At 47.5% G+C, this 15,550-nt stretch overlaps 1 protein-coding gene and 1 long non-coding RNA gene across 5 annotated transcripts in view; one reads left to right on the top strand and one right to left on the bottom strand.

Annotated features, from left to right (window-relative positions):
- LOC127667629 (uncharacterized) overlaps positions 1–1,650 on the bottom strand; it is a 135,860-nt gene extending 134,210 nt beyond the window's left edge. For all 3 annotated transcript variants that reach the window (XR_007973904.1, XR_007973905.1, XR_007973907.1), the window contains exon 1: positions 1,414–1,650. This is a non-coding gene — a long non-coding RNA (uncharacterized LOC127667629). The remainder of the gene's footprint in view (positions 1–1,413) is intronic.
- Positions 148–14,364, top strand: Nr2f2 (nuclear receptor subfamily 2 group F member 2). Of its 2 annotated transcripts, none has more exons than XM_052160774.1 (3): positions 148–814; positions 8,659–9,186; positions 12,032–14,364. In XM_052160774.1, exons 1-3 carry the CDS (start codon positions 772–774, stop codon positions 12,304–12,306), a joined length of 846 nt encoding a protein of 281 aa, XP_052016734.1. In that variant the 5' UTR covers positions 148–771; the 3' UTR covers positions 12,307–14,364. The 2 variants fall into 2 exon arrangements, with proteins under 2 accessions (XP_052016734.1, XP_052016725.1); XM_052160765.1 differs by lacking the exon at positions 148–814 and adding an exon at positions 5,163–7,018.
- The last annotated feature ends 1,186 nt before the right edge of the window (positions 14,365–15,550 follow it).

Consider the following 15,550-nt stretch of genomic DNA (forward strand, 5'->3'; position numbering starts at 1 on the left):
TTCCTAGGAAAAAATGTTGGCCTCATGTTTCAAGTTCTATCTTTGATCCAGGGTGAGAGGACCCTGTCTGCCAGTCTTAGGCTGCAGCTCCCCCCCCTTCTCCCACCTCTGTTTTTTTTTTCCCAACTTGCTTTAGGATTAGCCTCCATCCCTCTCGACCCCAAACAGTGGAATTTGGCTGTGCCTCGGGTTGTCCTGCTTTGCAAATATTGCCTATAGTTGTTTTCGGTTTTCTGCTAAGGCTGAGCGGGGTTGCTCCAGCCTCCGACTAAACTCATTAAGTTGGGAGATTTTTTTTTTTTTTCAATTGGAAGGGTGTTTTTAAAGTCTCCTCTTTCCAGCCCCAAACAAGGTGTAACAACGCACTCTTCCTTCTAAGGCATCAGATGAGAGACAAGGATCACTCCAGACATCTCCTACCTACGGTTTGGGGTTTTTTTTCTTAAAGGCGAGGCTTGCATTCCTCAGCAGCTATGTACAAAGCTCCCTGAAGCCGGCTCTCTCTCTCTAAAGTTAGTGTGCAGGCTTTTCCAGCGGCTGAGAGCGCCTGGTACACAGGGAAGCACTTCTTCGAGGTGGAAGATCTCTCCTTTCACCTTTCTTTTTCCCTGCAGACTAATGCCTACTTTTTTATCAGTTTGCACAATCGCTTAGATAAACACCGAGGAGGAGAGTCTCTTTAATTATCAAAGACACATCTTTTCAGGGGGCCAGCAAAGCGTTTGTTTCACCCGCCAAACTAAAGGAGAGTTATTCCAGTTTAGAAGGAAGATGCAAGCGGTTTGGGACCTTGAACAAGGCAAATATGGTTTTGGTATGTTTGCTTACTGTAATTTTTTGTCTCTTTCTCTTCTTTCTCACTTTTCTCCTTGTACTGTGTGGGGTTGGGGACGACTTGGGGCTTTTCAGAAAATCGCTTTGCTAACGTGTATGCAATGCCTCGGACTGTGGTTGAAGGGGTCTGTGGGAGGGTGGGGGCAGTCAATTCAGTGCGTTGCCATATTTTATTACATGTGTGTGGTAGCAGAGGTGGTAGAGGGGGGAATACAATTGCAAAGCTGCCAAAATATGATTAAAACGAAGCATAAAGACTGCGGTTACCTCCCATCTCCTTGTCCTGTCTTCTCAAACTCATTTCCTTCCATAGAACTGACTGAAAACCAATCCTATATGCCTGGTTTTCCAAGCAGCAGATTGACTGGGTTTGGTAGCGAAGGGGCTGCTAGGCTGGCTTTGGGTATCAGAATTTCCTGTTCGATTTGCCTCTGCGCTTTATTTTGCAACCTTGTGCAGCTGACATGCAGGCAAGCAGGCAGGCGGGCAGGGACCAAAGCCTTGCCTGGCGCCCTCGGCCGCGGTTCCGGAAGGAGAGCGCTCTGTTAAGCTAGGAGAATCAAGGAGAAGGGTACTCACCATCGGGCGGGGTGGTGGAGCTGGCGTGCGGATTTCAGGCAAACGTTTACCTTTTTGCTGTCTATTGCAACCTCGCCGGGCTGACTTTAGAAGCAATTCTGTGCTCTGTGCAAAATGTTCATGGAACGGTTCCTCATTTAAAAAAAAAAAAAAAAGCCAGCGAGAAGGACGACAGAGGCAGAAAGAAAAAGAGAGGAGGGGTGAGGGGGGCGCACATAAACCCAGTTCAAAAAAAAAAAAAAATCACCTCTTCACTAGAGACTCCGGAAATGTAGAGGCAGCGAGATCCCAATGCAGTCCAACCAAGCCACAGCCAAATAATTTTCAATCCTGAAGAATTATTCAGATTAAAATGTACAGAAGTTTCATTCTCCTATGCCTACGTGAGCCCCAAGTCGTTTCCCTTTAAGGGCTCCTTTTCTTTTAAAGTTGGATTTTAGGCAGCGAGGACTCTTACACTAGGGGGCAGACAGATACTGTACTTACTCCAATCTTAAGCAATTTTCCCTCCCAGCATATGCTCTGATTTAGCACTGTAAATTTTTCAGAGGACCCAACTCTGACAGCCCCTGGTGATTTTCAAAGTACCACAAGCCAGTGGTTAAAAATTGCATTGACTTGCAAGTTCAGAGGGACACAATGGAAGCCCCTTCCCTATTCACGGAGCTCCAGTGTGGTGGAAGAGAAAACCACACATGACTAGATTGAGGGAAAGGAGAAATTCAATGGATCCTGGATTCTACTGAGCTCAGAGTTAAACTCGGCATTGCTGGGGTCTGTATTCATATTGTGATTTAATCTGTAAAGAATTACAGACCAGCCAACCACTTTCTGCAAGGAAACCATATTCCTGGGAGTTGAGGGTTTTTTTTTTTTTTTTCAGATTAAGACAAATGCTTTTCCCTAACTTTGACCAGTCAAATAAAGCTTGCCACCATTCTCATTATAATAAATTTACATTTGCAGTAAAGGGCTTGGCTGAGTTTTTAAAAATAATAATACATAGATTTGTATCTTTTAGTCTTAGGACTTTTAAATCTTAGAGTTAGACAGCCGAGTATCTTTAAGAAGGGCATTTAAAAATATTTTTGCTCCTCCCCACCCCCAATTCGGCTGTCTTGTCTCTTCATCCTCTCAGTAAAATTAATTACAATTCATATGGTGATTTTGTCTTCCTTTTCTAAACAGCATTTTTAAAGCTAAATGAGTCCTAAAATACAAAGTGAAGCACCTCTGACTCGGTGGTAGTTGTGTGGCTATGTGCCTAGCTGGCTGTAATTCTACAATTTGTGTGTGTGTGTGTGTGTGTGTGTGTGTGTGTGTGTGTGTGTGAAATCTGAAGGCTATAATTTCTTTAGCTAGAAAAATGAACAACACACACATGAAGCTTCTCAAAAGTCATCTCTTCGTGTGTGTGTGTGTGTGTGTGTGTGTGTGTGTGTAAAAAGTAATCTTGCCATGGAAATGGCTGCACTGGAGAGGCAAGATTAACATTTCTCCATAATCAATTATGCTCATCTATTAAGTCGAGGATGGGGATGCCTATTAGATTTTCTGTGTCAACCTTAGTCTCACTCTATGCTGAGCTTCCCTCTAACCTGACATTTGCAGTATCAAATGATTCCTTAAATCAGAGATGTTAAACAAACAAACAAAAAAAACCCCACACTTCTCTGAAATGACTTATTTTCTATCTTTCTTGTTCTCTGTAGGAGAAAGTTATATGGTGTCTCTAATCAGCCAGGAGTGCTTAGCCTCGCTTTACTCGGTGGCCACCTTATTACACACCAGGTTTATGATAGGCTAATACCTGCTATAGCTTGTTATTTCTTAAAACATTCAAATAATCACAGCACCTGCCGCTTTAGTGCAATATGTGATTTCTGTAGAGAAAGAGAAGGCTGAGAAAGATTTCAAGGGAAACCTTAAATAGGATTTTTTTTTTTTTTTTTTTTTTGCCTTTGCCAAAAAGTCAGCCTCTGCCTCGCCGTATCTTTATGCCCTCCTTGTCTCACACTCTGTCTGGATGTGTAAAAGGAACTGCCCCAAAGCTTGGTTTTCTCATGTCAATTACATGTTCAGTGCATTTTATTAAAATAATGTGACACTGCCAAATTTCTATGCTACCAAGGATGCTTTCTAAAGTTGTTGATTTACTCTTTGTAGTCTCCTCTTTTCCCTCTTGTAGCTCAGTATCTTTTATGCTAAAAAAAAAATCCATAATTTAATTGTTGGTAAGCCTGTTTGACTTATGGATTTTGTTTTGCCTTGGTTCAAAGTATTCCCTATTACAAACAAATTTCTCATACATTTATAGAATTCTCACACTCAACTAACTGGTCCTAATCAAGCAGCAAGTTTAGTCAGTGAAATATAATGTGTCCTGGAGGTTGGTTCTGTATATTTTATAGTTAAAACGGAGGCACCAAGTCAAAAACACATCACTATCAATGGTTTGAGCATCTTGAGAATGGCAGGGATAGTGGGGGTTGTTTGTTTGTTTTTTTTTTCTGCAGTGAATCTATGGCGTGTTTGTGGCTCTTGTGAATTATGCTGATATTCCTGCCATTTGGAGCAGGCTCTCTGGATGTGTTTTAATGACTATATGGTTATTTAAAGAGAATTTGAACAATGAAGTCCATATTCAACTGTTCTATGACCTAGAAGCGTCGTCTTGGATGTCTTTGTCTGTGTACATTGACAAATGTGCATCTGATACATGTGCGTTTACATGTATGTACAGAGGGTGTGCACAGGCGAGGCTGAGCGGCTGCCTCTGCCTGTCCATCAGCGGACAGAAAGGTCTTTCTCCCTCTTTCATGACCGGGTGTGTGACAGGTCACTGGCTGGTCAGTTAGCTAAAACCAATAAGAGAGGATAAAGTTGAGAAGAATTTATTTTAATTGCGTCATAACAATGAGGTGAAGTCTACTGGTGTTTCTCAGCATCCGAGATGCTTCATTTGAGCAATTAAAATGTCAGGCCACAAATCTATAAAATATTAACCCTCCAAAGAAAAAGGCAGATATCGAACGCTTTCTTTCCCTATAAACAAACAAACACATAAAAAAGAGCTACCAAACCGAGCAAGTGATGAGAGTTCATTAAGCAAAGGATTTTCCACTCCTCGGATCTAGCCAAATCTTTCGTTTGCAAGCCCAGATCCCGGCACCTTGCCACCTCCGCTGCCTACCCCTATACAAAGAAGGGGAGACCATTATTCAGTCTTTGGCATCGTGGGCTCTACATAATGCGCCCCGGGAGTCCCGGGTGGACCGCGAGCCGCGGATTTAGAGGCATCGCCAAGTTGCGAGAGACTAAGTCTTTGGCTCCATCCTCAACTACTCGCGGAGCCTTTAAGAGGCGTAGTGTGTGCGCCGCGCGCTAGTCTTGCCGCCAGGGCAGAAAGCTCGGGTGCCGGGTGCGGGGCGGCCGGGGTCCGCGCTCCGGGGCCCGCCCGGGCCCATCCCCCTCTCTGTGGCCAGGACGGCGCGGCCACCCGTCCCCGCCCCCCTCCGTCCCCGCGCGCCCCGCGCGGCTGTCGCGACGCCGCTCGCGCTAGGACCGGGCTGCTCCCTCTGCCGCCATGGCGGGGCCGCCGCGCTCCGGCCAATGACGACGAGGGGGCGGCGCGCGCGCGCCGGGCCAGGCCAACCCCGGCGGCTGCCTTATAAGGCGCGCCGTCGCCATGGCAACGTGCGCTAAGTTGCAGCAGTCGTGTCAAAGTTCACTATATAGAGAGCTCAGTGAGCTGATCGCGGAGAAGCCACTTCTGCCAGCCCCGGCGCCTATAAATCGCATTCCCTCCCGCGCCCCCCTTTTTAGCATATTTGATCACTTTGATTCTGCTCTTTTCTCTCCGCGGTGTGTGCGTGCGTGCGCGCGTGTGTGTTTTCTTCTCCTCCTCCTCCTCTGCCGGAGTTGCCTCCTTTCTCCGGGTGCCGCGCTGCTCTTCCCTCTTTCATTCTTTCTCTCCGTTTCTCCCCCCCTCTGCGCACGAAGGATGCGCTTCTAGGTGCTGATCTGCCCTCCTTTCTCTCTTATCATCTCTCCCCCGCCGCCGGCGAGTTGACTCTTTCCCTATGTGTGTGAGGCGGCGGCGGCAGCAGCAGCAGCGGCGGCTCCACCGGCGGCGGCAGCAGCGGCAGCAGCAGCAGCGACTCCACCGGCGGAGGCGGCGCTAGACGCAGCGGCTCCGGGCCCGACCCGGAGGCTTCGGCGGCGGCGGGCGGCGGCAGCGGCCAGGGCGGCCCGCGGGGAGCGGCGAGCGGCCTCCGAGAGCGGCGGCAGCAGCGGCGTCCGGAGCGAGCGCGGCGCGCGCCAGGCGCCCGGGGCAGGAGGCGGCGGCGGCGGCCCAGCGCCAGGACGACGCCGCGCAGCGCCGGACGCGGACCACTTTCATGCTGATTCCCCCGGACCCGGGCAGAGCTCCGGCCACTCCGCGGGCCGCCGGCCTCAGCCCCGGCCTGCCTGGCTCCCAGGGCGCGCCCGTGCCCGGCGCCTCCGCTCTCCTAGTCCTCCTGATTTCGATGGCTTTCCTGAATGGCTGACTGTGGGCTGCCCTGGACTTGGCCCCCGGACAGTCGCCTCTCCTTCTCCTCTTCCTCCTCCTCCTCTTCCTCCTCCTCCTCCTTCTCCTCCTCTAACTCCTTCGCTGCACACTAGATCTGAGAGCGAGAGAGTGAACGAGAGAGGGAGAGAGGGAGGGAGAGTGAGAGCGAGCGAGATCTTTAGATTTTTTTTTTTTTTTTTTGCCTCTTACTTCTGTCTTGAAGCCAGACAATCGACTTGCAGCTCTCCCTCCCCTCCCTCTCTCCACGCTCTGCTCCCACTCTCTTTCCCCTGTCCCCTTGCCCTCCCTTCTTGACGGAAAGCCCCCTCGAAACCAACAAAGCTGAGCCGAGGGAAACAAACAAAACAAACACACCGGGCCAGACAAGCAATCGACAAAACTTTGCAAAAGCAAAAACAAAAAACAAAAAAGGAAAAACTAACCAACCTCAAATCAACTAGCCCTGAGAAACCCGGGGCGCCCTCCCGCGCCCTCTCGCACCCTCGCACACACAAAAGGCGGCGCGCCGGAGCCCGAGACCCGGGAGCCGCCGCCACCCCGCCGCCGCCCGCAGCCAGGGGAGCAGAAGTCCGGACGCGGCCCCCATAGATATGGCAATGGTAGTCAGCACGTGGCGCGACCCCCAGGACGAGGTGCCCGGTTCTCAGGGCAGCCAGGCCTCGCAGGCGCCGCCCGTGCCGGGCCCGCCGCCTGGCGCCCCGCACACGCCACAGACGCCGGGCCAAGGGGGCCCGGCCAGCACGCCGGCCCAGACAGCGGCTGGTGGCCAGGGCGGCCCTGGCGGCCCCGGCAGCGACAAGCAGCAGCAGCAGCAGCACATCGAGTGCGTGGTGTGCGGGGACAAGTCGAGCGGCAAGCACTACGGCCAGTTCACGTGCGAGGGCTGCAAGAGCTTCTTCAAGCGCAGCGTGCGGAGGAACCTGAGCTACACGTGTCGCGCCAACCGGAACTGTCCCATCGACCAGCACCACCGCAACCAGTGCCAGTACTGCCGCCTCAAAAAGTGCCTCAAAGTGGGCATGAGACGGGAAGGTATCGGCCTCTCATTTCTTCCCCCTTCGCCCGCGGTCCCGGGGCCCTGGGTGCGTTTGGCTAGTCTGCTCTGGGTAAGGACACAGAAGCCCCGAGCTCTCCGTGCTGCAGTCGGTCGGAGGGGATTTGGTACTAGGAGCGGGGTCTGCACTGCCACCCAGATCAGCCCCCACCCCTACAGTCCGCATGCTTTAGCAGACTTCCTTCTCTGCTCTTTCTCCCTCCTCTCTCTCTCTCCCTCTCTCTCTCTCTCTCTCTCTTCGGAAAGCTTTTCCTTTCTTTTGCTTTGATTGTGAGTTCATTCGAGTTCACCTTTCTGCAAGGAATGGGATGTTGTTTGTTGTTGTTTTAAAGTCCCCCCCTCTCTCTCTCTTCCCTTTCTCTCTTTCCTTGTTTTTCCTGCATGTTCAACATATGTCCCTCCTACTTACCCCTCTCCCCAACCCCCACCTTCTCAAAAAAAAAAAAAAAAAAAAAAAACAACCTGAGATTGTACTTTTGTACAGGAGGTTCAAATTACAAATGGCAATTTTATGCACTTCGCCGTATTAACGCTGCCGCCTGGGCAGAGCTCATGTGACCCCCTCTATGGATTAACATTCTGCTTAAAAAAAGAAATACCTCTTGTTTTCTTTTCTTTCTTTTTTTTTTTTCCTTTCACTTTTGAAACCTTGAGAGTACTGTAGGGAGTAGGAAAGTGTGGGCAAGGGGCCTTGGGCCGCTGCTTTCCTTCTGCGCCAGTTGGGTCTTTGTGATATAAAATTATCCCAGAGCCGGGAACAGTGCTCTACCAATGGCGCGCTCCGCGTCGGGCGCGGGCTCCGGGCTGGAGCAAGCCAATGCCGGGGTTTCTTTGTGTTTCTGCGAGAGCGACTCTCCCGGCCCTGAGTCAGATAACAGCGGGTGCTTGAGCCTCGCTGGCTTTCTCCGGTCGGCACGGGCCTTGTCTGGGCTCCGCCAGCGCCCCACGCCTGCTCCCAGCCTCTCTCCGGCTTCCTCTCCTCTCTGACGGCCTCTCTCTCTCTCTTTCTCTCTCCGCCCTCTTCTCCCTTGTCTCTCTCCTCCTCCGAGCTGAGCTCTCGGATCAGGCAAAGAAGCCAGACCTAGACTGTCTCTCGCCGGGGTTTCCCTCCTGGACTGGGGTTGAGGTTACAAGGTTTGGGGACAGTCGTTCGGAGGTGGCCACAGGCCATCTGGGGTTAACCTTGATGTCTTGTGCAAAAGCGTCTCACCCTCCCCCTACACTCCCCCCTTGTTCCTTTTCCAATCAATAAGAAATATCAGCTGTTCAGCAGTTTTAAAAAAGAAAGAAAATGAAATGAAAGGTGCCCTCAGAATATGCTACATCCCGCTCACAGCTCTAGGGACCCCCTCAAAGTGACCAATTCTGGGTCCTCGGTGGTCCAAGCCTAGATGGGCCTCGCAGGCAAGTGTTGGTCTTTGGCGATTGGAGCTGGCTTGGGAGGTTATTCGTGAGGAGTGATTGCCGGGCCGGCAGGCAATCTTGGGTCTGTCTGTAGCAGGCCTGCCGGTTTCTTGGCGCTGTTCTAGGGCCTGGGACAGGTTGGTTGGTGTCTTATTAGAAAGATGCGGGATCAAGGCTGATCATTAACAGTGGAGTTTCTCCTTTCCTCCTGCAGCTGTTCAGAGGGGCAGGATGCCGCCCACCCAGCCTACCCACGGGCAGTTCGCGCTGACCAACGGGGACCCCCTCAACTGCCACTCGTACCTGTCCGGATATATTTCCCTGCTGCTGCGCGCAGAGCCCTACCCCACGTCGCGTTTCGGCAGTCAGTGCATGCAGCCTAACAACATCATGGGCATCGAGAACATTTGCGAACTGGCCGCACGGATGCTCTTCAGCGCCGTTGAGTGGGCCCGAAACATCCCCTTCTTCCCAGACCTGCAGATCACGGACCAGGTGGCCCTCCTTCGCCTCACCTGGAGCGAGCTGTTCGTGTTGAATGCAGCACAGTGCTCCATGCCCCTCCATGTCGCCCCGCTCCTTGCCGCTGCTGGCCTGCACGCTTCACCCATGTCAGCCGACCGGGTGGTCGCCTTTATGGACCACATACGGATCTTCCAAGAGCAAGTGGAGAAACTCAAGGCACTGCACGTCGACTCCGCGGAGTACAGCTGCCTCAAGGCCATAGTCCTGTTCACCTCAGGTAGGAAGGAGACCTGTTCTCAAGTACCCAAGAACTCCCAGGGCAGAGTTAGGGCCTTGGAAAAATGGCCAACCCAACTTCCCCCTTAAAAGATTAAACTGTAGAGTGCATTTTGATGTGGGAACATGATATAACTGCTGGCTTATCTTGGGATGCAGAAGGATGCTCCATGCATCTTTATGTATGGAGTCATACATACATACATACATACACACGCACATACATACATACACACGCACATACATACATACATACATACATACATACTTACTGGGCCTTACTGCCTCACAGGCCCCTTCCTCTCATTCAATAGTCAACCTAGAATGTACTCTGTTGCTCCTCCCTAAGCCCAGGCCCTCTGGGCCTAGTTAGTCCCCAGGGAATCTCAAGTTCTGGGATTTGAGTTGGGGGGCACCCTGGCTGGGACCTCAAGAAGATGACCCTGGGCATATAGCAGCCCTGGCATCATCTCTGTAGGAGAAACTTTGTCCCTGCAGGGAGAAAGTTTGCCTGTGAACTCAGTAGGAGTTGGGGCTCCAGGCAACTCCAACCTGAGAGCAGCAATTTTCAAAATCACAATCTCATTAAAAATAATGCAGACTGTCAGGAGAAAGGAGGGTGCTGTCAGAATGGGGCAGGAGCGGGGGGCTACCATAATTTCAGAATGTCTGGGGGGGGCTCAAAGCTGGCCTCTGGCTTCCCCTGTTCAGGCAAACACTTCGGGCAATTTTGAAGCAACCCAAAGTGTGTGCCAGCTTGGGCTGGATCAGAAAGTTGTTGGAGATATAAAACCATCACTGACTGCATTAGGAAATCTAATTAGTTTGCACGTAGTTTAACCTGTGTGAGTAACAGATCTGATATTCATTAACTCTTGAGGCCAAATGATGTTTGAAAAGTGTCTGGCTTTCCATTTTGGGGCACACCTGAGCCTTTGGCTGCCTCAGTCTCAGTTCAGTCACAACCCAGGTGGGTGGAAATTTTTCCCACCCTTCACATACTAAGTTCCCAGCTGATTCCTTCGGATGAAAAGCTAAAGGAGTCCCTGACTAGGAATAACAAACACTTGGACAGTGGCAAGGCCTGGAACCTAGTCACTACAGATCTTTAATCTTATAGTCAGAAAACTGGAAGAGACTGTGAGTTTATGGGACAAACAGATAGGAGGACCACAGTCTCTTCCTTATTGTTTAAAGAGGTCTGGGAACCAAATCATTAGCTGAGTGTCCTGCAGACTCATTCTCAACCTGCTGTCTTGTATGAGAGTTACTCTTACACATACACATACACACACACACACACACACACACACACACACACGCATACACACTCACACACCAGGTCACCCCAAACCCTGCCATCCAAAGTCCTCAGATAATCAATCAGAGGGCACCACTCTGGCCAGGCTAGAGCTGTATGCAGAGAATTGAATCTGGTTTATTCTTCTCATGAGCCTGTCCTATCTAGAGTGTTTGCTTGACACAAATGTAGTAGCAGGCTAGTCCTGCCCATTAGCCACCTTCACCCCTTCTTATAACCTGATACTGGGTCTACGTTCTCAGATGATGGAGGTGCTCTTAGTTTCTTAATATCATTGTTATTTCTTCCCCTTTCCCCTTGGTCTTTCAAGGGAAGACATGCCTGGCACTGACGAAACAGTTTAATTTATTACTGTTTGCAAGATGTGGAGGCCTGTGTGGAGAATGCAGATGGCCTCACAAAGAGATAAAGGTCCCTGTTATCTGATCCAGAGGGAGACACACAGTTCCAAACAGGAGGGAAGGAGTCCTAGACAAACAGATCTTTCATTCCTGACCACAAACACCTAAGCATTCTACAGACACATGAAGTCCAGGACACAGTGGAGGAGGTTACATGTGTGTTCTGGTGGTGGTGACTGTTTTTGAATATCTGTTTTAACGATTCACAATATGCATGTCTTAACCCCAGTCTTGTCTAGGGAGCTCTGAAAGGTCAGGTCACAACCTGAACTGCCTTCACCAAGAAAGCCTCTCATTTCAAAGGCACTTATTGTAATTTCACATATCAGAAAAGAAAGAAAAGAAAAGAAAAGAAAAGAAAGAAAGAAAGAAAGAAAGAAAGAAAGAAAGAAAGAAAGAAAGAAAGAAAGAAAGAAAGAAATGTGTTTTCCTGAAGATAACAGGGAGGGGGGATGCTTCTTGGAGAGACCTGGGCTTTAAAAAAAAATAAAGGGGGGTGGGAGAAAAGGGAGAGAGAAGAAAGGGAGGGGAAAGAAACAGCTCAAATGAACAGAGAGATCACAGTTTGCATGGCTGCCCTTCAATAGGCTAAACTGACAAGATCAGTTTTAAAGGGCCACTTAAATCAGTTTCAAAGACTGGGGAAAAATGAGTCGCCCTCTTTGGGGAGAATCTGAGGCAGGGTCTTGGACGCCATTACTGAAAGCTGGGCCAGGTTGTCACACACACCCCCATCCCCATGCACACTATATAATAAGCCAAATTCAGAGAAGGGGGGGAGGGAAGTATTGATGGTTGGGTTCTGTCTGTCTGGGTACGTTGCACCAATACACTCTTTCTTGGGCCTCCCAGTGACCCAGCCTGAGGACTGGAGCAGTGAAAGCCTGCATCACCCAAGCGTGTTTTATTTTAAAGTAAACACTCCAGGACCATCTCAAGCTTTGTCACCTCCCCCTCCCCCTTGAAGTTTTCAGCATATAAGCATTTCCTCCAACCCTGGATGGGGCAATTTGACAGAGCACTGTAGGCACACCTCAGGTGACCCATTTCAAACCTCTTAATCTGATGAATTCTCTCCCCCCCCCACCCCTTTTCCCACTTTTTTTTTTTAAACTTTCTTCCAGATGCCTGTGGTCTGTCTGATGTAGCCCATGTGGAAAGCTTGCAGGAAAAGTCCCAGTGTGCTTTGGAAGAGTACGTTAGAAGCCAGTACCCCAACCAGCCCACACGGTTCGGGAAGCTTTTGCTTCGCCTCCCTTCCCTCCGCACGGTCTCCTCCTCAGTCATAGAGCAATTGTTTTTCGTCCGTTTGGTAGGTAAAACCCCCATCGAAACCCTCATCCGGGATATGTTACTGTCCGGCAGCAGTTTTAACTGGCCATATATGGCAATTCAATAAATAAATAAATCAAAATAAGGGGGAGCGAAACAGAGAAAGAAAAAGGCAAAAGACTGATTTTGTTTGCTTAATTTCCTTCTGTTAAGAAAGGATGTTACAAGTTTGCTAAAAGAAGAGAGGGGAAGAATTTAATGGACTGTGAATTTCAAAAAGAGAGAGAGAGAGAAAGAGACTGCCAAATGAACTTTTACAGAATGCATTAAAAAAAAAAAGAAAAAGAAAACAACTCCTGTGTTGGGCAGAACAACATGCTACTTATCATTTTTGTATAAAAAAGAAATTAGTCTTTTTTTCTTTTTGGTAAATTTTTGAAAAATATTGCTAAAAGTGCATTTAAGGAGATTGGGAGAAAATTAGCAGAATGGACAAAGTAAGTCATTTTTTTTCCAAATTATTAATTGTCCTGTGTCTATGTACCTCTAGCTGTTCTTTTTTTTTTTTTTTTTTTTTTAACTTTTCTGGTTCCAAACCAGTTTATTCTGTGGTTCTATAATAAGTTTTGATATAATCTTGGCTTCTTAAAAACTGTGTATCATTAAAATATATGTTCTGCAAGAATTAAAACTGAGTCCATGAAAATAGCATAGGAAGACATAAAACTTTAAAAAGCAACGCAGAGATGGTGAAAACGCACTTACAAGTGGTGGCCAAAATTTTTTAGGTGAAGTTGAGCACTCTCATTAGCAAGCTGGAGGAATCACATCAACACTTAGCTTCCCTACCCCTACCCCATACCACGACAAACCTAGCTTTTTAAAAAAAAAAAAATATTTTAAGAAAGAGAAGGAACTGTGGCATTTATTGGCAGCCAAGGAATGTGTCCAAGACACAAGCTGAGGTTTTGAATAAAAAGTGAACTTTTGTAATTTGAATTGGGTCCCCACCCCCCTTAGTTCTTGAATTGTTATGAATCCTATATCTGTTTGTATATTTGCAAGCCCTTTGTATTATAATTGTTGATATTTCCCCTTTTTAAAAAATACCATTGAAATCAGCATGACAAAATAACACTGTTGGCACTTATAGGTAACGTGATTGATTCAGTATCTTAGAGTTTACAGTTTGTGTTTTTAAAAAACTGAAGGTTTTTTTTTTTTAAGTGCAACATTTCTGTATACTGTAAAAGTTATAATAACTGAACTGTTTGGTCGAGTCTTTGTGTGTTATATTCCAAGGAAAATTGAAAGTATTCAGAAATTAAAATATTATTTGATATCTGAAATCTGCTTGGCTGTCCCCACTCACTGTCTTTCCATCGAGGTGAACCCCTGTGAGTTCTCTCTGAACCAGCGGGGGTCCCATTTGTCCACTCCCTCAGTCAGTTGGTTCAAAGGTAGACTAGTGTATTTGACTGTTTAATTTGGGTGTGTGTGGGGGGGGAGCTGAAGTTAATGGTTTATCTATGGTTTAGGAAGTGCCACACTGATATAGTAAAGCCACCCCCATTCACCTAATCCTCCTTTTAATTAAAAATGGATTTTCCAGGAAAAAAAAAAGGCCCTTATATTTGTCACACTTAAGTGCCTGCTTAGGGAAGGTATTGTGAAAAGTATTAGAAATCTTGAGATCAGTATCTATTTTATGATCAGAAAAAAATGCTCTTTTGTACATTTCTGACAGTTATGCAGAGGACTGTTCAAGCAAGCTAATCACAGAACTGTAAATAGAGGGCAGTTGTTTGCAATGAGTTTTTCCTTAAGTAAGTGTGATTTTTTTTCTTTTTTTAAATATCCTGTGGTTCTCATCTAGTGTGGCTGTTGAGAGGGTTTTGAATATAGTGATGTAGCTACTAGTGATGAAGGGTCTGTTTTCTTGTATATACATGATAACCTGCAGTTGCCCTGCCTTTCCCCTCCCCCTCCCTCTTTAGTCTGAGAGCTTGGCCACAGGTCAAGGGAATCTTTACTATTGGAGTTGTGTACATTAAAAAAAAACATGAACATTTGGACATTTCAGATTGTAGAAAAGCAATCTACACTGCTCTGGGATCCTTTGATCTTAGAAACCAATTTTTGAGAGAGAGAGAGAGAGAGAGAGAGAGAGAGAGAGAGAGAGAGAGAGAGAAATAAAGAAAACTTTACAGGGTGTGCAGATTTGGGAAGTCAAGTATTTGGTTCAGTCCCTCAGATCCTTATTCTCTTTTCCTGGTTTGGAGAGGGCTCAGTGCTGGGAACTTGCAGTTTGTTCTTATTTAGACTTTCCAATCTGTGCCCCCCCCCCAATACTTTTACCATGTTGTGGTTTAATCTTAAAACAAGGGAGGGGCCCTGGTGACAGAGGTGCAAGAGGAGAGCCGTCTGCCAAGTGCACTAGACTTTGATGCTCAGTTCTGGTTCATACATGCAGACCTGAAAACTCTGCCTGATTTAGGCAGAGATCTCTATCTGACCCTCAGCTTCCCTCTGTAGATATATAGATATATAAATATAAATATGAATATAAGTATGTTTTACAGCACAGCATCTGACCTGTAGATGGAGGTTTTGTTGGTTGTTTATTTTCCCCTCTTGCAAGTGCTACCCATGTGAGTGTGTGAAGTTTCTCTACTAAGTAAAACACAGGCCCTTTTCCTTGTTTGCTTTGTGTTAGCTTATTGTAAACAGCCATTTGTTGTAAATTATTATTGGCATTAAATTATAATTTATGATTTTCAAAGCAAAAGACAGTCCCTGTTTTATTATGCTTTTAAGTATGTGTTCTAGACGTTGAAAAAAAAATCTCTGACTCTAAGTTTCAGCGATGAGCTTGGGAGTCTTCGAGGCAGAAAAAAACAGGACTCAAAATTTTTCAACGGGTTAAAATAAAACCCCTTGTATACGTTTAGAGTGGCCGGAGGAGGATCTGTTTAGAGTCTTGAGTTCGGTTTAAGTTTATTGCATTTAAAGAAAGTTTTTCTTTTCACGCTGAGTTAGAACAAAAGATCTTTGCTGCGACTGAATTAGACAAAAGACGAGGGCTGGGACCCAGCGAGTGCGTTCTGTGTGAAATTGACGAGATCTTTTTAAAAAGCTGCTAAACATGGCGACTCTTTCCCTTTAAGTGTCTCTTTTTCCTTGCTGGATTTTTTTTCTCCCTCCTCCATCTGATCTGAGCTCGCTTTATTTCTTTTCCCAACCCCACTCTCCCCCTCCTCCTGGCGCTCGGTGGTGTGAGAGAACCCAGTTAGACGCGAAATGCAACAAAGGTCCGAGGAGAGAGAGAGGAGAGAGAGAGAGAGAGAGAGAGAGAGAGAGAGAGAGAGAGA

The sequence above is a fragment of the Apodemus sylvaticus genome, chromosome 1 (assembly GCF_947179515.1).
Source record: "Apodemus sylvaticus chromosome 1, mApoSyl1.1, whole genome shotgun sequence".
NCBI classification, from domain to species: Eukaryota; Metazoa; Chordata; class Mammalia; order Rodentia; family Muridae; genus Apodemus; species Apodemus sylvaticus.